The sequence below is a fragment of the Saccostrea echinata genome, unplaced genomic scaffold (genome assembly GCF_033153115.1).
Source record: "Saccostrea echinata isolate AGI-Se365-2 ecotype Australia unplaced genomic scaffold, CSIRO_AGI_Sech_v1 ptg000045l, whole genome shotgun sequence".
In the NCBI taxonomy this organism is placed as follows: domain Eukaryota; kingdom Metazoa; phylum Mollusca; class Bivalvia; order Ostreida; family Ostreidae; genus Saccostrea; species Saccostrea echinata.
The window spans coordinates 3,066,287-3,090,975 of NW_026889794.1; the positions used below are offsets into that span (position 1 = coordinate 3,066,287).

The 24,689-nt window shown below is 34.5% G+C and overlaps 2 protein-coding genes across 3 annotated transcripts in view; both read right to left on the bottom strand.

The window, feature by feature from the left end:
• LOC133201776 (synaptic vesicle glycoprotein 2C-like) overlaps positions 1-23,677 on the bottom strand; it is a 378,785-nt gene extending 355,108 nt beyond the window's left edge. The window contains exons 1-12 of one of the 2 annotated variants that reach the window (XM_061337578.1): positions 23,568-23,677; positions 21,106-21,162; positions 19,856-20,017; positions 19,435-19,597; positions 17,558-17,679; positions 17,004-17,161; positions 16,547-16,624; positions 16,323-16,418; positions 15,318-15,406; positions 14,494-14,723; positions 8,492-8,651; positions 8,068-8,273 (exon numbers count right to left, since the gene is read on the bottom strand). In XM_061337578.1, the coding sequence (XP_061193562.1) occupies positions 8,090-8,273; positions 8,492-8,651; positions 14,494-14,723; positions 15,318-15,406; positions 16,323-16,418; positions 16,547-16,624; positions 17,004-17,161; positions 17,558-17,679; positions 19,435-19,597; positions 19,856-20,017; positions 21,106-21,162; positions 23,568-23,607 (1,539 nt within the window). In that variant the 5' untranslated portion in view covers positions 23,608-23,677 and the 3' untranslated portion in view covers positions 8,068-8,089. Of the gene's footprint in view, positions 1-7,970; positions 8,274-8,491; positions 8,652-14,493; positions 14,724-15,317; positions 15,407-16,322; positions 16,419-16,546; positions 16,625-17,003; positions 17,162-17,557; positions 17,680-19,434; positions 19,598-19,855; positions 20,018-21,105; positions 21,163-23,567 lie in introns of those variants that run through there. The other variant, XM_061337577.1, reaches the window with a different exon arrangement.
• On the bottom strand, positions 84-3,166 carry LOC133201578 (uncharacterized). Its single transcript, XM_061337376.1, has 3 exons — positions 2,484-3,166; positions 1,406-2,092; positions 84-1,273 (listed from the first exon to the last, which is right to left on the bottom strand). The coding sequence occupies exons 1-3, from the start codon at positions 2,539-2,541 to the stop codon at positions 159-161; spliced, it is 1,860 nt and encodes a 619-aa protein (XP_061193360.1). The 5' UTR covers positions 2,542-3,166; the 3' UTR covers positions 84-158.
• Positions 23,678-24,689: the final 1,012 nt, after the last annotated feature.

Genomic DNA, 24,689 nt, shown 5'->3' on the forward strand with positions numbered 1-24,689 from the left:
GAAATCTGATTTATTTACTCAACAGAAAATATTCCTTCAAAGCCATCTTTTTTGTAAAAAAAAAAAAAAAAAATAGAAAGAAATTCTCAGTGATATCATTTATTAGAATATTTCAAAATTTTATAAAGATTCCATAAAACTTAACATTTATTTAATGATCATAGAGTAGTTTTTAGCTGTGTGGATTTGACATAATTCCTGGGGACATATCCGTACTGATTAGTTTGAGGGTAGAACACCCACAGCCAGTCTGTCCCTTGTTGGTCCGCTCCATTGGCATAAATAAGTTCTCCCCGCTTTACATTCAGTCCTCCTCTATTCTCATCATTATAACTATACATCATCACCAGTTCAGAGCCCCCTTTGCTGAATGTTTGGAGGTTCCCATTCGTCGTATGTCTTGCATCAAGTGAAGACCCTGTCTGAATGTCATCTACATTACTATAATGTGTCAAGGAACTGGATTGATTAGTTATTCCTGCATTGATGTTATTATAATGTGCTAATGAATTGGATTGGTTAGTTATTCCTATACTCTGTAAGTTGCTGATGTCCATACCAGAATGTTCATCCTTAGCTACACTGTAAGTTCCCGACGACAAATTTTGGAATGAATTGTATTTGTTGGTACCCTCATCACTTTGCTTATTCCTCTTATACAGATTTTGGTCAGATAACGAAAGAACTGAACTTTTATTAACACTGAAGTTTACATTGGTGTTAGTACCTAAAGCTGATTTTGGACGCTCATTCTCGTAACCAACAGAAGAGGCTGGCGAAGCAGACCGCGCACGCTGTCGCGTGTTCTGATTGGCTGGCTCTGAGTACATGGGTACTGATTGTGGAGAGGCTGCACGATTTGATACTCTTTGGGAAAATGGTTTGTCGTAGACAATCAGAGGTGGCGAATGTGTGGAATTATCCCCTTGATAAATTGTTTCCGAACTTCTAGAAACTCTTGAAGGAGAATTAGACCTTTTGACCCCGGATGATGTTGCCAATGGGGACCTTAAAACCGAGAATTTGTCGACATTCTGTTTGTTTGCTGAGTTTGACCTATGTTGTTCTTTCTGTGTGTCCGAGTAATTTGACTCTTGGTCAAGTTCGTTGTAGCGGCTTCTCAACACCGCAGTTCGTAGAGGATTTCGTTGAGGGAGAGCTGGAGGTTCACTTGACTGAGAATACCGTCTTGGCGAGAGATTTGAAAGGAGTGGTTGACGTATTGTCGGAGTGCTTGTTCGCTTCTGTTTATTCTGAAGCGCCAACATTTTTTCTGAAATGAAATATTAGAGCATTTTTATTGTACAAGTAGTAGAACCAAAGAAGAGATTGAGGGTAAAGATACATGTATTGTGTTTGCATATTCAATTATTTCCACCTATAATATTTTGAAAACCAATCGTACCTTGAGCTTTGAGTGGTTCCACTGGACATATATAAGACTTCGGAACAAATCCTTCTTCCCCGTTCCCTCGACGAATCCAGGACCAGTCTGGATCTTCTATGTTGAGAACATCGATAAGTTCGGCCCGTTCCACAGATACATCGTTCTCATCCTGGGCTGTGAAGTCAAAAAGCACAATGAAGTGTCCGTGTGAGGTCTTTCTGAATGGTCTTACTTCCGGTGTAACAGAGACATTCTGGTAATCCACAACATTTATTGGGTTAAGAGCAGAAGAGTTTTGTGCATTGTCTGTGACGTCGTTTACATAATCATCTGTACATGAAAAGAAGGAATCCGAATCGAAGGAATCAAAAGATTTGTATTCGCCAGAATTCCACGGCAAATCTTTGGATTTAGGTTTGGATTGTATGCTAGGTGAGTTGGACACTCCCAAACAATACGATTCCGGGATAAACCCCTCCCTTCCATCCACTGTGATGACATAGCTCCAATCTTTGTCTTTATAAAGCTGGAATACTTCTTGTCCTCGTTTGACTTCCATTTCTCTCTCAGCCTGAGGTGTAAAATCCTGCAGGACCACCATTTTGGCATTTGGAGGTAGTCCGTGCTGTTTCTCCAAACCAACTCTGACAAGGGTATCCACACTGTCACTCCCTGTGATCCTACCGAAGATGGGAGACGAAGTCACTGAAATGTAGGAAGTCGTAGAACCAATGTACATTTGCTTTCTTTATACAAGAGGTGTAGCAGTTTTAGATTTTAAATTCGTGTGCGTATCTCAATACGCAACATGGAGATGAAAAATAAAATGTGAAAAAGGCCATTAGTCACACCTTGCTAGCTCGTTCTTGTATATATTTACTAAGTGCTATTTGCTTACCACATTGTGTACATCCTTATTTAATCGTGGTATGATAATGAACATAAATGGACAGGTAGAGCTTTTAAAATAACTTTCAAATATGTCATATAAAACCATTATAGAAAGACATTTTAAGTAGACACAATTTTGAGGGTAAAGAAATATGTAGACAATTTCTCCAAGTTCTGTGATATGAAGGAGAGAGAATTCCATTACCTTTCCTTTTCTTCTCTTTAGTGCCTCGGCCAACTCGACTTGGACAGAGGAAAGCCATTGCTAATATCTCACTTTATCGCCTACAAATTTCAAACTATGCAAACTGAAGACACTTGAATATAGACCATGATTCAATCCATACATTTATCATTCCAGAATGTCCAAATTGAAAATTATCTCGTGTCCATCCTATTCCACGCTCGAAGTTTAAGTGAAATTCTTAATCACATTCATTGAGGTCTATGTAACGATTTTAAGTAACACAGTGCATGGAGGCTTTGAAATGATTAATTAATCGAATTTAAAAGTTTTTCCATTAAAACATTCTCAGTGTATCATATCAGTTCAATACCATCCCTTCTGATAAATTGTTATTTTTTAATGTTCTCCTCTGCATACACACAATACAAGAATTTCAAATAATTCCAAAATAAAATAAACAAACCGCTGCTATTGTATTGAAACAGCTTTTGCAATAAGACAAAGCCATTTAAACGCCCCTTTTAGCACTGAATAGTTTAAAATTTCTGTAATCTATTATTTGGAAACAATGAATGGGTCCGGTATAGCGCATGATCTGATTACCAGAGCCCGCGCTTATTCCCCGAGTATTTACTGTTGCTATTGTATTCTTCCGCCAGAATACTCATTACTGTCGGATAGATTGAATAGTTATGTCACCTTGACGGTACACATCAAAAACTGGATACAAAGTAGCGCTGATTTCAATCGTTTTGTAATAATTTAAAGTCAGGTTTCTGAATTCAAAGTAATTTTAAGCAAATTTATGTTAATTCTCACGGATTGGGTTTCAAATCGCATTATGAATGAAAATGTTCCATTATGAAAATTGTCAAATCTTTTGCTATCTCAAAACTGATCATTCTCGCAAGACTGTTCTTGTATATGTTAACTGTATATGTTTAAGTCGCTCTGAATACAATTACATTTTTCACTTGTAGTTCTCGTACAGAATTACAAAAAAAAAAAAAAAAAAAAAGAAAAAGAAAAAAAAAAGTTTTTAATTTTTCACCGCTAAATTAAATTGAAATTGTGCACTTAAATAGGGGAGAAATCCAGCATAATATAGATACACAGACTGGCTTGAACGCAAGAAAGAATTTCTAGTTAACAGTAAGGAGAAAATATGCACCACTGTTATATTTTGGAGTGAACCATGCTATGAGATTCATGAAATGGTACCAGTCTGTAAGATGCTTCATCTAAGTGAAATAGTAATATGACGACATTGAATAAACCAATATGACACAAACTGAGTAAATTATTCAACGGTAACTCAGTAAATCATGCAATTAACAGTATATACATGTTATTGAAGAAACAAGAAGGATCTTAATTAATTATAAATTTTTATTAACATACTGAATCTTGTCTCCTTCACCCTATTGTTTGTATTTATCAATCGGTTGACAAATTCTTAATTATAGTTAGATGCGGTTTTTATTAAGCCGTATGTATAAAGAGGTCTAATTACTGTTGATAGCTCTGTCATCGAGGTAACATATGTATCGATAAAGCAACATTTACGTACTTTAACCCACCTCATGCGAAAAATTAAAATAAAAAAAAAATACAAACAATAAAATGTTTTTTGGTTATTACAGGACAATCAATTGAAGCATTTGAGAAAAATTTAATACTAGTAACCCGCTTACGCAGGTTACGTAATTTTTCTGTAATGTCACAACCATTAGGCTATAATCTTTGTTTTAACAAACAAAAACAATCTATTGTTCAATTTAATGTGAGAAAAACTAAGTTATCCAATTAAAAGTAAGTCACTGTTTCAATAATGAGTGACACAGTAATGTTGATGCCAGTATATACATGTACATTTTGGATTTGAGTGTATATCCATGACGTCCGGCCCTGAAAACTTCAACGAAAGATAGCATTATTAGTGTGCCTGTCAAATGTTGATTCTCTGGTGGATCAAATGAAAATGAATTCAAATTAAGTTGTCCGATATTTCATAATAGCAATGTGTACATCTCTCGTCTTTAATTACAAACAAAAAGGGAATCCATGTTATAGGGGAGTACATATACTTTATTCACCTTCATATTAAAATGTAAAGTTTTCACATCATGCACTGAATAAAGGTATAATTACATAGTTTATAATCAAAATAGACACAACTGTTGCTAAAATTAAACAATTTTAAGCTTTACTGAAAAAAAAACCTTTCCAAAAATTATAGATTAATTTTATCAGATATATTATAATTGTACACGAAATGGAGGGCCAGAATTCTTATTAGTAGCATAAGAGATATAAAAGAGCATTATTTGGACTTTCAGTGTCAAACAACGAAAGAATCAAATACATTATGTTCATTCCAATCCGTAGTGGCGCCTGTGTCTATCCGCTGCTTCAGGATCCACATGAGTGTTAAAGGGTGGACGCATAGCTCGATGCTTGACAATATCGCGGTCCCAGTTAAAGGTTCGGGGAAATCTAGGCACCACATTATATGCAGCGAATTTGGAATTTATTTTTTTCTTGGAAGCACCGTGAACAACAGTGATCTTGACATCTGCATTCCTAGGACAACTGTTTCTCTCATCTTTCACGATCACCTGAAGTTCATCGTTAAGGTACATCGCCTCGGCTTTCAGCACCACTGGAACACGGTTTTTACCAATCTCAGGCTGACGCTTATGATCAATCACAAGAATGTCTGGCGAGTTTTTAGGCTTAGTGTTTCGAATCTTCTCTCTCTTTAGCGGCCGGATTCTGTTGTCATCCTCTGTAGATGACGTTTCTTTGGACTCGACGACAGTGTATGTGGAATTATCCATAGTTTGACCAGAAGATGACGATACATCAGGAGTTTTTTCACTGAAGTAAAGGCTAGAGAGGCCGATATCAGAACTCTGAGATGCTTTATCCGTGTGTATTCTGGATATTGAAACGATAGACTCATCTGAATCCTCGTACGAAAAGGAATCTGCGTTCTGCCTTATTTTATTGGGGGGTTTTGTCATCTTTGGCATTGGTGTATCCCTGGACCTTGGTCCTTTATAACCCTCCTTACTGTTGCGTTTTTGAGAATTATTATTTCTGGGAAGCGGGGGAAGACTCTGTTGCTCAGACACTTGAGATTTTATTTCCGTACTCTTTTCCTCCTGCCTTGCTTTATCCTCTTTGCCAATTTTTAACTTGCTAATTGTCTCCTTGATACCATCTTCATAAACTGGGCTTGCATTTCTTGATTTCAATTCCGAAATTACTAATGCTACCTCTTTGACCTGACTGCACATTTCGATTCGTTCGGAATTCTGTTGAGGTACGGTACATCCCGACTTACTGGTTGACAAATTAACAGATTTTCTCCGCAAAGTAGCACCAGAACCTAGCATACTCAGGTCTGAAGACAGGTAATGATCTCCTGGATCTTCATTTTTCCTATCTTGTACTTTTGAAAAGTCTTCGATTATTTCCTTGACTTCTTCTACATCATAATGCAAGCTTTCTACCAAGGATTCCCGGCTATCATTGAAAATGACAAGACAGTCGGTCAATTCTTCACTTTCGACTTCTTTGCTTTCGTGGTAAACGATGTTGAAATATTTCTTACCATCAGCACTATCCATTCTCACTGTCTTTGATTTCGTGTGTTTCATATTATCTTGCTGTTGTTGATAAGAAGAATGCATTGTGACGTCATATCTTTGTATATTGTTACGTCAAAAGGTATATGATAGCAGGAAATGAGAAAGATTTTTTTTTATTATATTCATGTATTTGTGACTAAATTATAGCATATATTTGTGCAGAATTCTATTTTTCTAAAACTCATACAATGTTTTATCGATATTAGTTGAGCCGTTGAACACATCGACTATTTATGACGTCACAGTGAAATCGCGTCGACCGTATTCTTTACAATGAATATTTGCTTTACATATGAGGTGATGAAATGCATGAATCCAGTAATAGAAAAATAATGCTCAGAAAGTGCACTTTAAGGGGGAAAGATTACAAAATTTAATGTAAATATTGATCAATGAATTACCTTTGACATAAAAAATGTCAAATGAATATGTCCTCTAAAAAATGATTACGAGAGAGAGAGAGAGAGAGAGAGAGGGGGGGGAGGTCTAACAAGTCTAAAATGTATATGGTCAAATGACTCAAATCCTAAATGTGTTGACGTTTTGCAATAAATACATGTATTTTTGTGTATTATTCAATATTTAGAGCCATTATTAAACTTCTGACCGATCTTTTTGGCCTATACAGCATTATAAAGCAAAGATTTGAATAAAAATATTGCTACTGGTTGTGGTTAAAATTAACAACTGATTTTATTAGTAAACTAATAAACTATTTGGTACAGCATCATCAACTATCTAACAGAACATTAAATCAGATTAGCTTAAAATGTTAGAAAAATACAAGGAAACATGGATATTTAGAGTATTTAATATAAATACCATCTAATAAAATATCTCTCTAATACATGTAATACATGTACCAGTTATAAATATATACCCATTAATAACAAGAATTTATACTAACTAAGAACAGAAAAATAATTTGTATTAAAATAGTGAAAGTACAAGACTTGATATTTATCAAAACATACATTACAGAAAATGCAAAAACTTGAAGAAATAATTGTCCATTAATTTGGTTATTTTATATATCTATTGTGCTTCAAGATGTGGTTTTTAATAGAATTCAATGTACATGCATCACCCTCTAAAGCATATAATTAATGTATACACTCGCCTATAAGTTGTTTTTTGGAAGTTATACTTTGGTCCAAAACTTTTCATCTGACTTATATGCGAGTTATAAAAAGATTGGTATTTTAGCAGGTCAATCCCTCTAATTTAAGCTTAAAAAATACAACCGACTTATTGGCGGACCGACTTATAGGAGAGTATATACGGTATGTAACATAAGTCTATTTACATCACATCTGACCCATCATTTTGCTTGACTTGCATACTCGCAATACATGTATTGTCAAGTTTTAACAAACTAATAGTGGAGACTTAGCAAAATGATAACACGTTAAAAAAAAGTAATTCAAAGTATTTGTAAACTGAAAGTTTTTGTTTAACTGCAGATGCAATCAAACAAAATTCAATTTCTATGGCATTTACAACCACAGAGCACTTCAAGTCTCTTACATTGCACAACATCATTGCAAAACTAACAGTACTCCAGCACTTCCAGTACAAGAACAATGAATGTTAAAGACAAGATAGGTAAACATAAAAATAAATTACATGACCTGCATGCAGATTTCAAAATCATTAAAAACTGTGATCAAAATTAAGTAACATGTCAAAACATATTTGCAAACTTTCTGATTGCATGTACATGTATGTTGTTTCACACTTTGAATACAGATATTTTCCATTTAAAATTGAAAGAAATCAAAGAACTTGAAAATAAATTCACAGTAAAATGTATTAATGTTTTTCTATTTTCATAATTATAATACACATTACACATTCTATCAAATTTTAAATGTTCAACAAAATTACAAAGTTTGAGCAAAAGAATGACATCACTTTGGTCACATTGTGCGAAAGAGATAGTACACACAGACATATAAGATGACAGTTTCAGTGAATATCCACTCTTACAGTGCTGGGGAGGCGAATTGAACACAACCCCCCAAATACCAGTAACCCAGACACAATAATCATAGGGATAGAGCAGTGGACATCTACTAGCTCACCAAAGATCACATTCCCAAAAATGGCTGCCAGTCTACCAACACCTGTCTGTATACCCATTGCTGTAGACCTGTTAAATATGACAAGATGATGATATCATAACAATGAAAGGCAGTGAGAATAGTAGCCACATGCATGAATGATACAATTCATTTATGCACAATAATATAAGACAACATTTACATGAATTGGTAATAATTGGTGGGGGAATTTATGCTCCCAAAATGCCATTCTAAAAAATTCCACCAAATTAAAAACTTTGACCAGCATAGTATAGAATATACCTACCTAACATTGGTTGGAAACAGTTCTGTGGACAGTACATCTAGGGAGTTCCAGCCTATGGTTGATACAGCTCCAAACAGGCAGGAGATTCCCAGATTCTCCCATTTATTTCTGACTAGTGGAATAAAGAATACACTAACTCCAGAACTCACCATACTTGTAGCTGTAAAAAACAAAATTATGTATTATGACAGATAGCCATCAATCATGAACATATCAAAACTAGAATTAAAGCACGCTGTCAAAAAATAAAAAAGTGTGATGTTCATTAATGTCACTGTGTTGCCTACAGAGGATCACTTTACCGGATGTCTGTATGTCCATCTCTCACACCTTATACATGCATCTCGAAAACTGTAAAAGGTATGGATTTATATTTTGCACATATATTGCTTGGCACTATGGCATAGTAAAACACCATGGTAATACTGACCTCATGACCCTTGAACTTGACCTTTGACCTACTTTCAAAATAGTTCATAGTGTTGATATACATATTATTTTTGACATTTCAGAGGCAAGTCTATGCTATTTCACATGTGCACTATTAGTCATAAAACATGAAAAATACCAGCAAATACAGTCCATTTGACCATGACCTTAGGCCTACTTTGCAAATATACTCCACATCATTAATTTAAAAGTCTTTTAAATTTTGAGAGGCAGGGTTTTGATAATTAGCATTTATAACATGTTTATGAGCTCATGACACTGTACTTTGAAACTGTATGATATACAGTTACCCAGTGATTTTTTTCTACCCATTGGGAAAGGGTCCAGTACCTCTTCAATTGGGAAAAATAGCATCGAAGTAGAAAAAGGGGAATTTTCTGTCATTTAAACAAATGAAAAGTAATTTGCGTTTAAGCCTCATTACCTATTACTTCGTTTTTTTAAAGTATAAACAACAAGTTTTTATTGTTTTTCAAGTCAATGTCTCTTGTTTTCGCATTTTTAAGCTTTCATTTTGTCAAAATATGACACTACACTGTCTATACCACAGGTCCCGCCATATATACAACTAATCTCTACTTTCGATTGAACTGGAAGTGAAACAATTAGTCAACTTGTACAATGTTTCATTTAAAAAGAAATACATTGTCATCGTAGTCTGTTGCTTGGCAGTTGAATTGGGAATTTGTCATCTCAAAATTAAGAAAAATTAACGTTTTTTGGCATTGGGAATGGTACTGTTTATCGGTACCAGTTATATAAGGGAGAAAAAAAACGCTGGTTACCACACACCACACAAACTGAAATTGAAATACTATGGAGTTATTTACATCTTTAATGATGCTATAAAGCAGGTGGCATACTTTAGTTTTAATAAAGGCATTAATTTTTTTTTTATCAGTATCTTAATACGTAAATTTTCTTTCAGAAAGAAGAAAATCTTTCAGTTTTGATAGGACCATATGTGAACAGAAATAAATATACTGATTTCCATGATATACATGTAGATTTAAAAAAAAAAATTTAAAAACTAAAGTTAAGACCTTATCAAAATGACTCTTAAACCTTATAAATGTTAGGAATGTAGCTTAAGTAAAACACCTCTGTATTAAATGCAACTGCCACCAGTTACTCACACCACAATGAGAATTCGCAATTCGGAGAGAATGGTCAGTCATCACATAATTTCAGTGAAAATTCCAGAGCTATAAGCTTTCATTCTAATTCCAATTCCAGTAACAGTTCTAACTTTCACAAATTACCAAAACTGAACTTGCCTATTTTTGAGGGAAATGTGTTGGAGTGGCAGTCATTCTGGGATTCATTTGATTCAGCTATTCATAGCAACAACACGTTGACTGAAGTACAGAAGTTTAACTACTTAAAGTCTTTAGTAGAGGGAGAGGCATCAAACACCATTGCAGGATTTGCACTCACACATTCCAATTACAACAGAGCGATTGAGCTTCTACACGAAAGGTTTGGACAAAAACACAAGATAATTCAGTCCTACATGCAAGCACTTTTAGAACTACCTGCTCCCAAGAATAATCTCACAAGCCTTTGTCATTTTCATGACCAAGTGGAGACATATGTCAGAGGATTGGAATCCTATGGTCAAGCTCAAGAGACATATGGTTCACTTCTTGTACCTGTGATTCTTAATAAATTACCTAGTGAATTACGCAAAAATTTGGCTCGTGAGCATGGATCCACCAATTGGTTATTAGGTGACTTGAGAAATAGTCTTTACAGGGAACTTGAAATATTAGAAGCTGGAGCAAGTATTGATGCAACAGAACCAAGCGCAACAGCTACCTTTTATACCCACTCAAAGTCCAGTAACAAGCAACTTCAACGTAACTCTAGTCCTAGGAAACCTCAGGTATCCTGTGCATTTTGCAAGGAGTCGCATCGTTCAAATGATTGTACAAAATACAAAAATTTCAATGACCGCATGAGAATCGTCAAACGAGACAAGTTATGTTTTAACTGTTTAGGCAGGCATCGTGTTGCAGATTGTCAATCTAAATTCAATTGCAAAACTTGCAAAAAACGTCACCACACAAGTTTGTGCTCAAATCACGAGGAAGTCAAACCCATTAAGGAGAGTATCCCTTCATTTCAATCAAAGATTACAGAAAGAACTGAAACATTAGTGATGCACTCATCTTCACAAAGAGATCAACCAAATGTTTTGTTACAAACTGCAGTTGCTCCTGTCACATTTGGAAAACTAACAACTGATGCTAATATTCTGTTTGATGAAGGAGCTCAAAGATCATTTATCTCTAGGAGTTTGGCTGACAAGATAGAATTAACACCAACAGGATACGAGGATATCAACATTCTTGGATTTGGGGATTCAGGAAAAGACAAAAGAGTTCAAAAGTTACAGACAGCTCTAATCAAGGTCCAAACTATACAGAGAGAAGAAATACCTGTCAAAGTCTTGGTGGTCCCGGAGATAGCAGCTCCAATTAAAACGCATGTAGAGACTGCAGCAAAATTATCGCATTTAAGGAATTTGAGATTGGCACATCCTGTTGCCCAAGATGATGCATTCCAAATTGAATTACTTATTGGAGCAGATCAGTACTGGAATTTGGTGGAGGATGAGATAGTTAGAGGAAAGGGTCCAACAGCCATCAAATCCAAACTTGGATATTTACTTTCCGGACCATTATATGGATCACAATTCCATGTAGTTGAATACAACACATCAATGATGAATGTTATGGTGTCACACAAAATGGAGGAACACAATATTGAGAAGTTTTGGCAGACTGAGGCAATTGGAACTGAGAAAGAGTATGAGGAATCAAGTAACCAGGATTTTCACCTATCATATGAGAAGGATTCCATACGATTTCAAGACAATCGCTACCATGTAAGGCTCCCATGGAAAGAGGACCATCCTACATTGCCCTTAAATAAAGATAAAGCATACCATAGAACGGTCAGTGTTATAAATCGCCTCAAAATGGAACCCAAAATGCTAATCAAATATGGGGAAATAATTGCTGAACAGGAGAGACGCGGCTTCATAGAAAAGGTAGACAGCAAACTTCCAACAAATCGTAAAGTTCACTTCATACCGCATTTCCCAGTAAAAAAGGATTCAGTTACAACTCCTGTAAGGATAGTATATGATTGTAGCTGTCATGAAACGCCTAACACTGCATCTCTGAATGATTGTTTAATGAACATCCCACCACAATTGAATGATATTGCTTCGATATTACTAAGATTTCGTCTCAACAAATACGCGGTGACAACAGACATCGAAAAAGCATTCTTAAATGTAGGATTAGAAGAGGAAGACAGAGATGTTACAAGATTCTTCTGGTTTGATGAACCCACAAATCCTAATGGACAGTTAGTGAACTACAGATTTAAATCTGTCTTATTTGGAGCTACTTGTTCCCCATTCATTTTAAATGCTGTTCTGATGAAGCATTTAAAGGAGAATGCATCTACATGGACACAGAAGTTAACAGAAAACCTTTATGTTGACAACATAATTTCAAGTTTTCCAACAGAAAATGAATTAATTTCATTCTACAACTGCTCTCGTACTTTGTTTGCCAAAGCTGGATTTAACCTTCGATCATGGGGATCAAACAGTGAAATCCTACAAGAGCATGCTAAGAAGGATGGAGTGTTAGACAAGGACAGTGTTGTCAAAGTTTTAGGAATGAAATGGAATGTCAAAGAGGATACTCTAACCTTTGCTAAACAAGAAATAGCCAACACAAAGAAAAACACTGTAACAAAAAGAGAAGTGGTGAAACAATCTTCAAAAATATATGATCCTTTAGGATATATTAGCCCGATAACAGTCAAGGCAAAGATGTTTATTCAAGAGTTGTGGAAAAAGAAAATAGACTGGGATCAAAAACTGCCACAGGAACTAGCTGACAAGTGGATTGAAATTGCACAGAACACGGAAAAAGCTACCTCCTTGGAAATACCTCGTATGTGTATTCATGAAAACCCACCAGAAACGACTGTACACATTTTCAGTGATGCAAGCATCAAGGCCTACGGAGCATGTGCATACATTGTTTCAGGAGACCAAAGTTCACTAATTATGGCCAAAAACAGAGTTGCCCCATTAAAAACACTTACAATACCTAAACTGGAATTAATGGGAGCATTACTTGGAGCTAGATTATTAAAATTCATCAAGAAAAACATCCAGTTTTCAGAAGCAGTCTTATGGACAGACAGTCAAATTGTCTTGAGCTGGTTGGAAACAACAAAAACTTTGGGTACATTTGTGAGGAACAGAATACAAGAAATCAAGAAGTTAACTGAACAGTACAAATGGAGATACTGTCCAACAACCTCAAATCCTGCTGATATTTTATCTCGCGGTACTGACTTCGACAGATTTAGGAAGAATGAATTGTGGTCAAAAGGACCAACTTGGATTGCTGACACAAACAAGTGGCCCATATATGACAAAACAGAAAGTCATATTCTTGCAAACATAACAGAATCTGAGAAATGTGGATACCAGGAAGAAGACTCACAAGAAAAGAGAAACGTCAAGCTTGGCGCCAGAGAACAAAAAATTTCAGAAATTATTGATATCTCAAAGTTTAACAATTACAGAAAATTGTTGAATGTTACCTCTTATGTCCTAAGATTCATACAAAACTGTTCCAAAAAACAAAAAATTACAGGTCCACTGACAGTCTCAGAAATTGAACAAAGCTCACTGATATGGATTATAAATGCTCAACAGGAAAACTATCCAGATATTTTTGGAGAATTACAAAGAGATGGAAAATCTAAAAATTGTCTATCAAAACAACTGAAATTATATCTAGACAATGAGGAACTGATCCGATGTGGAGGGAGAATACAAAATGCACCAAGCAGCAAAACAGCAAAGCATCCAATATTCCTACCGCCAAATGATCAACTGACCACATTGATTATTTTAGATGCACATAGAAGAAATTTGCACTCAGGTGTCAATAGTACAGTCACATTGTTGAGACAGAATTACTGGATACAAAGAATTCGCCAGAGTGTAAAATCTGTATTGCGAAAATGCATTACATGCAGAAAAATCATGGGAAAACCTTATCCTATTCCAGAAGCACAAGAGGAGTTCAAAATAAACCACAATGTTAGGAATGTAGCTTAAGTAAAACACCTCTGTATTGTATAGTGGTTTATTTTGAACTCCTCTTGTTGTATACATAATGTCATAGCCACCTCTATGACGTCATAGCATTATGACGTCATAGTTCAGTAAAAGTCATTTAATTAAACATGCTAAATCAAGGTAAATTAAGAAAGTACTAATGTCCATATTTCACAACATTCTCCGGCCCACAAAAGTGTCCATATTTCACAACAATAACCTTATGATATTCAAGTGTTCACAACATTAAATGAAAGACTCACTTTGATAGTAAAATCTGGACTACTGACTCATGCTCTTGTATCCTTGGTACATGACATATAAATGTTATTGCAATACTGAAGTTCTAATGGATTTGTGAACTCTTATAAGTGTACAGAAAACCTTTTACCTAGTAGGAGCTTTCTTCCAAGCTGATCCATGAGAAAGATAGTCAGAAGATTCCCAGGCAGATTGGAGACTGCTGTCATAAATCCGGAGAAATAAATCCACTCTGACCCGAGGAAATCTGTGGTGTTGGTGGTTTTGTTAGGAACTGTCACATGATGGTCACATGGAGATCCCCCATATTTCTCCACCCGACTGAACAATTCAGGAAACCACATCCACAGACCATAGTATCTACATAGTAGAGAGAAAGGAATTACTAGTAAATGTGCAGGTACATGTACTATAATAGGAAAATAAATGATGTGAAAAAAGTTTCCTTGTGTGTAGCATAAAAATATGCACAAAACCTGTGTCCGCTGGTACATGTAGTAGAACCCAGATATTCTTTTTTTTGTTTTTTATTAGTAAACTTAAATTTTACTGTGGCTTGTGTTTTTTTTCCAGTTGTTGATTAGTTTGTAAAATGCATTAAACCAAGCAGTAAAATATTAAAAAACTGCTTCTTGATCTTTGATCTGCAGTCCTTATTATACATGGGAAAGTATTGGTCAAGATTTATAAAGATACATGTTTATATGTTTAAACAGGCAGGCAACTAACTGTTTGACTGAAATGACAAACAGTTGACAACTGGTTATCTTCAAACACTCAATTAAAAAAAATTATTTCCAGTAAGTTAAATATTCTGAGCTTTCTCTTTCACATTACTTTATCAACTACAATTTTTTTTTTACATGAATGTAGTAGCTACTCAGACCTGATTCAAAACATTTTTCGTCATTATCATGACCCCCAAAATCCTTTCACCACTAGCAAACCACTTACCCAAAACTCAATGAGAAGTTGATGATGATCATAATGATAGACAATCGGAGCAGTGGAGGCTTAAATAGCTCTTTTGAGGTAGACATTAGCTGTAAAAAAAAAAATACATTAGGTAGTACAGTGCCTGTGGATGCTTTTTCGTAATTTATTAAGAATGCCATTTTGTGGACAAACTTACTTGAAAACACCAATGGACCTTTTCACAAAAAATCTTAAGTTTTTGCGTAAGATTTTAACTTAAGAATCTCTTACGACAAATCTTAAGTGCATTTCACGAACGAATTCGTAGCAGATTGAACTTAAGGTTTTACTTACGACAGATTTCATCCCTAGCAATGACTTCAAAATGCTTTATAATGCTTAAATAAGTGAGTGAAAATAAAAATAAAACTTAGTTTTCAACATTTGTCAGCATAAGAAACTTTATTGACGATAAATATCAAATGCAATCGTTTATGAAGCTAGGAAGTTTAAAATCTGATGTCACAATCACAAGTCTGACGTAAAAGTAGGTCATATGAAAATCTTAAGTGAAACTTGCAGCGTAAATATTTTGTAGTGTATTTCATTTAATTTTTCGACAATGATTGGGGAAAAAAATAAAAAAAATATTAATGGAAGTTGCTTTCAAAAGCTCAATTTAACATGTACAGTGTATTTTGGTTTTTGCGGTTATATTTTTATAATAAAATCGGTTTTAAAATACTTAAGAGAGGGTTGGGGCTCTCGTAAAGTACGACAGATTTTGCACTTACGAATTTCTTAAGACTTTTTATGAAAACGATTTTTATCATAAGTTTTCACTTAAGATAAAAATATGTCGTAAGATTTTTTGTGAAAATGTCCACAGAAGTTTTTGCAGGTAAATATCAGAGTTAAGACAAGAAATTTCCATACAGATAAATTAAATTTTTCAACTAATACACAGCATTGTGCTTTGATGCCTACATTTCTACAATGCATACATGTACCAGGAAGGAGACTCAAGTTTAATAAGAAACTTACATTTTGGAGATTTTTTGACATTCCTGCAGTACAGCCTGTAGAATGGCTAGAGTTATGCACTGGTTTGTAATCTCGATCTAATACAACTGTGGTTACCTAGGAAAAACCAAAAACAGTAATAAGGCTTAGCTTGTCTGCAAAAGTTTACATTCTTTTGATTGTGAATATGAAATATCAAAAATTTACAAAATCTCTGCAGAACACAGAGTAATGCATATACTTACACGATATGTTGATGATATTGGGTTATTTTTCTTGTGTATTAATTTAAGTATAGCTAAAGCCTTTTTGTCTTGTCCAACCTACATCAACACAAAAAAATGGATTACTACACAAGGTATTATAAACAAAATTCAGCATCTGCTCACTGACTCAATTGGATTTTTCAAATTTATCATGACAATTTTCTAACAGGGGATGAAAAAAATTCAAATTCAAGCAAATTTAAAAAACAATAAGGAAACAACTTTTGAGACAAAATCATTGCTGAGAATGAAAAAAAATAATCGAATAGTATCTCTATTTTAGGGTTATCTCTCTTTATATGTAACATTCATCTGAATATTTCCTGTAATGAATTCAAAATTTCAACTCAGGGAACAAACATAACAATCTTTGAGCAGTCTTATTGCAGTCTTGGCTACTGAGGTTGTTGACACATCATCTGTTGAGTATACTTACTGTGAGTAGGAACTTTGGACTTTCAGGCATGAAGATGAAGAACACAGCAGAGGAGAGACTAGGAATGGTACAAAGGGCGACAAATATTCTCCAGCTATTGTATTTAAAGCTAGGACTGGTGTATCCTATATCTAAAGGTATAACTGACCAGGCCAGTCCTGTAACAGAGAGCAATTACAAAATTACATGTGTAATGTGCAAAACACATGCACTGTATTTAAGAAAATAATAAATATATGAAAATATAAAATATATAAAATGTTTAAGAAATCTTCAAATAAAGTACATAATTGTAAACAGTTACATGTATATTCACCAGGAGCTATGTTGAAAAATAAACACATTCAGAATTAAAACAAATTACATCATTCTATGGATTTATAGTCACCTTGGATTATATGTCTTTTAAGATATCATAGGTACTATTTCATTTACATATAAAACACATTCATAAGTTCTTAAATTTTTTTACAGAGTCAAATTTAGAAATTCGTGAATCTTGTGTTTTGTTCTACAATACTGACATGGATGTAATTCATTTGATTGACACAGACCTGCTGCAATGATGTTGCCAAACATCCAGAATGTGGCTAAGGCACTGATCATTCTCCCTCGCTTGTCTTTTGGCTGGAATTCAGTGAAGTATGAAAATATCACAGGAATGCTTCCTCCTACCCTACTCAAAAAAAAAAATAAAAAAAAAAAAAAAAAAAAATAAATAAATAAATAAATAAATAAATGAATGAATGAATGAATTCAAAAAGAGATGGAAAATAAATACAAGAGGCCCATGGGCCACATCGCTCACCTAAGTAACTTTGGCCATGCTGTTCATTACCAGACTTCCCCCCTTGTAATACCTATTGTGGCCCCGCCCTACCCCCGGGGGTCATGATTTGAACAATTTAGAATCTACACTACCCCAGGATGCTTCCACATAAGTTTCAGTTTTTCTGGTCCAGTGGTTCTTGAGAAGATTTTTAAAGATTTTTCCTATATATTTCAATGTTTCCCTATTGTGGCCCCGCCCTACCACCGGGGTCATGATTTGAACAATTTAGAATCTACACTACCCCAGGATGCTTCCACATAAGTTTCAGCTTTTCTGGCTTAGTGGTTCTTGAGAAGAAGATTTTTAAAGATTCTTCCTATATATTTCAATGTAAAACTTGGATTCCCTATTGTGGCCCTGCCCTACCCCCGGGGGTCATGATTTGAACAATTTAGAATCTACACTACCCCAGGATGCTTCCACATAAGTTTCAGCTTTTCTGGCTTAGTGGTTCTTGAGAAGAAGACTTATAGATTCTTCCTATATATTTCAATGTAAAACTTGTATTCCCTATTGTGGCCCCGCCCTACCCCCGAGGGTCATGATTTGAACAATTTAGAATCTACACTACCCCAGGATGCTTCCACATAAGTTTCAGCTTTTCTGGCTTAGTGGTTCTTGAGAAGATTTTTAAAGATTCTTCCTATATATTTCAATGTAAAACTTGTATTCCCTATTGTGGCCCTGCCCAATCCCCGGGGGTCATGATTTGAACAATTTAAAATCTACACTACCCCAGGATGATTCCACATAAGTTTCGGCTTTTCTTGCTCAGTGGTTCTTGAGAAGAAGATTTAAAAAGATTTTTCCTATATATTTCAATGTAAAACTTGGATTCCCTATTGTGGCCCTGCCCTACCCTGGGGGTCATGATTTGAACAATTTAAAATCTACACTACCCCAGGATGCTTCCACATAAGTTTCAGCTTTTCTGGCTCAGTGGTTCTTGAGAAGAATTTTTAAAGATTTTTCCTATATAATTCAATGTAACACTTGTATTCCCTATTGTGGCCCCGCCCTACCCCCGGGGGTCATGATTTGAACAATTTAGAATCTACACTATCCCAGGATGCTTCCACATAAGTTTCAGCTTTTCTGGCTCAGTGGTTCTTGAGAAGAAGATTTTTTAATGACCCCACCCTATTTTTGTCTTTTCTTGATTATCTCCCCTTGTAAGGGGACTTGGCCCTTTATTTTAACAATTTAAACTCCCCTTCACCCAAGGGTACTTTGTACCAAGTTTGGTTAAAATTGGCCCAGTGGTTCTTGAGAAGAAGTTGAAAATGTGAAAAGTTTACAGACAGACAGACGGACGGACGACGGACAACGGGTGATCAGAAAAGCTCACTTGAGCTTTCAGCTCAGGTGAGCTAAAATACATGCACTGCTTTTTTCATCACAACTGCTCTTTTGTTGCAAAAGTTGCAATATTACTTTATAGTAAAGACAAAAAAGAAAATTACATGTAATTTAAATTAAAGTACAATATGTTCATATAGATCAGGGTTAAATTAGATGAATTTTAGCTTGAAAGAAAGTCATGAATAGTTTTTAACTTAATACCAAGTTCCTAAGTTTTATTTAAACAAAAAAGCATACCCTATACCACTAATGAATCTGGCTAAAAGGAAGAGCCAGAAGACCTGAGATGTACTAGAGACTAGTCCTCCGAGTCCATTCACAGTCAGCGAGCCTAACAAAATGGTACGACGACCATGGTGATCTGCTAGGGAGCCCCAGAAGTAACCCCCTATCATCATACCTGATAAAAACAATCACATGAAAATGAAAGAATGTGATAACATGCGTGATTTAATGATTGTCTAGAGGTCTTTGCTAATTCAGTGATATTTCACCCATATTTTATAGTAATACCTGGCCTTTAATTTCACTAACAAAAAAAATATGGGCAATCACTTTTGATATGCTGGTGAAAATCCATAAAACTTTAAAAAAGTTTAAATATCACTATAAATTTCCTGAGAATTATTTCAAAGAGATTGAATTCTTGAATGCTTACCAACAAAAATAATTGCATTAAGCCATCCTTTGTCCTCAGAGGACATCTTGAGGTCTTTTTCTGCTGATGGCAGCATGAAGGACACAGAGAGAACCTCAATGGCATCACTTGATACAGCCCACCCACAAAGAATGAGGACCAACCAGTGAAACTTGCCATAGCCTACAGAAAAATTATAATCATGGTAAACTTGCAATTAAACATAGGTAATCAAAGATTGCATAGCTCACATCAAGGAATGATATATTTAAGTAAAGCATAGTCCCATGCTAAACAAATGTTCTGATAATGTGCATCCCTATATGAAACATTTATGCATTTCCAAGTCTGGTCTGGATATGATTTTTTGCTATTTTGGAATGGATCTGCTCCAAAAACTTTTTCTGTTCAATCAACCAGAAAATTCAGTATCCAAACCAGTTCTGGTACTGTGCATACCTAGATGCATCATCCATGCAAGTGTTTTGAGATACGGCTTATAGTAATTAAAACTTAGAATGAACTTCTTCAGAAAACTTTAATTTAGTCACTCATCCAGAAAATGTAGGTCAGATCCATAATCCGAAGCAAGCCTGGAAACTTTCATCCTTAAATGAATCATCCATGCAACTCTGATCCACATATGGCATAAAGTTACACTGGAATAACCTACTCCAAAAACTCTAACTTGGTCACTCATCCAGAAAATGAAGGTCAGATCTAACCTCCAAATCAAGTCTGGTATGTACATCTCTAGAAGTATCATCTAAGCAAGTTTAGTCAACATAGGGCTTAGATTTACTCAGGAATGAGACCTGCTCCAAAAACTTTAACCTGCTTCAAAAACATTAACTTGGTCATTTTTATGGAATATATTGGTTGAAAATGCAGCATCTGAAACCTGACTGGTACAGTGAAACATACTAGATGCATCATTCATGAATTTCATGCATCACTGATCAATTTAGAGTATATAGCATAGAAGTGCTTGGAAAGAAATCTTCTCGAAAAACTTTAACCTGGGATGCTGACATTAATGCCGAGAGTATCAAGTCCCCCAACTTTACTGAAGTGAGCTAAAAATAGTTTATATTCCTTATTACAACTACTGAAATCAACATCAGCTGTTGAGCACTTGTTCTGTTTTAGACTAAAATCTGATGCAAGTGGCTTTCAGTGCCGGAAAAAATAATTAAATTTCTTCATGATGTTCACTCTATTAGTTACAATCTGATTAAATATATCAATAAATAAACCAAACAAAATTTTACCTGTCTGCTTAATAGCATCCTCATAAACAGTTTCTTCTGATTCACCTAAAGATCCATCTGTAAAGCAGTGAGACATACACATTATCAACATGATAAATACAATCTTTCATGATCACAAGTGCTAACTCCATTTCAAATATAAAGTGGTAAAAAAATGTATTAAGTACATGTAAATACAAGCATGATTTGTATTCAATGATTATCACAATAATTAAATTCTTAATCTGTTAATCCCAAGGAGATGTTCATACAATTTTTCATAAAGATTAATGCACATGATTCAGTTTGTTGAACGTGAGAACATTGTAGCAAAAAAAAAAAAAAAAAAAAAAATGCCCCCCCCCTCAAAAAACCCCCCAAATCTTTTGAAGTTTAAAAAGTATACATTGTCTGATAATTTACCCACAGATATGGTGCATGTACATAGCTGAGGGCTGGTTGCTTTTCATAATTAAATCCCTTAGCCTATTAAATACAGCCAATGTTTTGTGTAGATCAATGCCTAGCTTTTTGCAGCTGTTTCTACATTTGAAAGCAATTCTAGTTTCAAAATAAATCATGTTTTTTGGGCTACATGAGACATTTTCAACTTATTTAACTTTTATACATGTAGCATCATTTCAATCAGAAGATTATTAATAACTTGATACACAGACACAACATGGCTCAATATTATTAACTAAAATATTCACTTGTACATCAAACAAGTTGCCAACATATGTTACTTATCCAGATTTATTCAATATTGTTATTTAACTTGTCCGACTCTGAATACTGTTAGATTGAAAAGACTCTGAATAAAAGGAATTTGTAAAACTTTATTCTAAAAAATGAAGTAGTTCTAGATGATGTTGAATATAGAGAATTGTTTAAACATTACTGATATAAAATCTATAGCACATTCTGTTACCTATGGTCTCGATAGCCCTTGTCATTTAAATATATCCGGTGAAATAGGACTGAGCACTTAAGATTGTAATATAATTGTTTACAGTTTTCTAATTAAAAAAAAAGGACACTGTTTAATGAATTCTGTGGGATTTTTCTTCAAATTTACAATACTCCATAAAAGTAAAAGTGTGTCTGGAACTTGACTTGTCCAATCAAAAAATGATCGTTACATGGACAATTCTACAAATGTTAATGTTGAGCCCTGCACATATGCAAGTCTCTAAAGCTCATAATTATTTTAAAAAAAAAAAAAGAAGAACATTGATACAGTTTCAAGTATTAAGAACAAATTAACTCATTGTGGCTTTTGTTTTTGAAGGCTAAAATGAATATTGACATCAAAGAAGAGTGTTCTTTGCCCTTCTGGCTTGTTTTTATTTGCCAACAAAATCTCTCGACGATCGTGGTATATTCTCCAACAATTCTGACGACGCAGGAATTATTTCTTAAATATAACATCCCCATAGTTATTGTGAATGATTTAGTTCTTGCAGAGAGCTTCAAAGATACAAAAAATAATTGCATACAGATACTACAATGCCTTTCGTCCAAAAAAAGAGCACTAGGCCTATTTACAAGTCTGGTACAATCACTAGATTTAGCTACATAGCTTGAATTATCTACATAGCTTTATTTACCTACCTGAAGTAGCTTTATTTAGCTACTAAATCAAACTAATTTCTTAAATCAGCATTTTTCCCAGAAAGTGCAGAAAATTGCACTTTGATGCAGGGATAATATTCAACCTTGATCTCATCTGAAAACAATTCCAGATAAAATCCCTCTTGGAGCTGTGTCTTTTTCTGCACAACTGCAATCAAAGTTCTAAAAGTTTTGAGGCTATATACAACAGTTAATTTGTGACCTAACAGTTACTTCTTGAGTGAAATAACAAAGAAAACCAGTTTTGGTTAACATGAGTCCAATGTAAAGTAATCATACATGTACTTATCCATGCCTCATCGCACACAAGGTGGTGTACAGTTACTCAAACAATGGAAATACATCTTTTCCTTATAAGTGTTCAAACACAGCAATGTCAAAACTATCTCTGCTTTAGATTGGTTTTTAAATAATACCTACAATAAATATTTGTAGACATTTACTTGGGATTTTTTGTCTTTTTAAAATAAAAAGGAAAATTGTGAAAAGTTGCCTTGAAACAGCTGAATAAAGCTACCTGAGGTAGGTAAATAAAGCTACGGTAGGTAATTTTTGTTACGTAGCTAAATGTACTGATTGTACTGGACCTGATTTTTGCTCCGTTGTGGAAATGCAAATTACATAAGACGTCATGTGACGCCACAGTCTAGACTGTCTCGTGCGGTTTGAAGTTTGAAGAGCAGAGGTAGATCAAGTTACAAGTGTAAGCTTTGTAAAGGACTGCGCTCGCCCCAACGGTCACACAGTAAAACATATTATCAACAGATTTACAAAACAGCTGAAAAGTCAAAGACTCGATGAATCTTAACATCAACTTCGTTGTATAAAATGATGATTTTTTAAAATACCATCTGCATTGTTAATGAGTCTTTGATGTTCTTCCATCATGATCAAAATGAATGCGTGATTTCTCAATTTGTTTCTACATTTTCACCCCGTTTTACTTTCTCTCGACCTTTGACGTTGATAAACACAACAGTGTTATGCAAAGGCTTCAAGGTTTCTTACAAAATTACCTGTAAGTAAGCTTTTGTGTGACTTTGATGTATGAACTAAATACATGTATTGGCTTGGTAGGAAAAAAAATTCCCGAAATAGTTAATTTATTTGTACCAGGCACCATCAAGAAACAAACTTAAATTTAAGTCAAAATTTCAAACATCTCTAAAATGGTTATTACTTGTGAACTAAAATTCTTAATTTTTTTTTTTTACAATACAACAGCAGTTTGATGACGCAGTGTTAAATATTTCTTTGTAACATGGTTGTATGCCAACATGTTCGGTGAAGCAATAAATCGGCATGTCGATTTACCCAAATGGAACCCAAATGGAAAAAAATGGACCCAAATGGAAATCAAATGGACCCAAATGGAAACCGAATGGAATATTAGATATATATTATCGTATTATCAAGTTGTTACTTATTGATGAAAATAATGAACTTACAAATGTAGAATATTAATTATTCATTTCTTATATTGTATTTTAAAACACTAATTAATTTTCTTTAGTATTCTATATATCGGCAAAATTATGGGGGGAAGTGGGGGGGCAGGTCTGTGCCCCCCAACGGTTCCTACGGCCATGAAAACTATATAAACTTTAAAAAGAAATACTTCAATTTTGTATTCAATGATATGCAAATGTTATTACAAATAGAAAAAAAGATTAATTCTTATTTTAAAATAAAATATTAGAGATGAATAATTAATATTCTCCATTTGCAAGTTCATTATTTTCCATATTTTAAATAAGTAACAACTTGAGAATACCATAATATATGTTTAATATTCCATTTGGATCCATTTGATTTCCATTTGGGTTTCCATTTGCGTCCATTTGATTTCCATTTGGGTCCATTTGGGTTCCATTTGGGTCCATTTGGGTTCCATTTGGGTCCATTTGGGTAAATAAATAAATTGAAATTGAATTTTAATGTTTTTGCAAATCATGAAACAGTCAAACTGT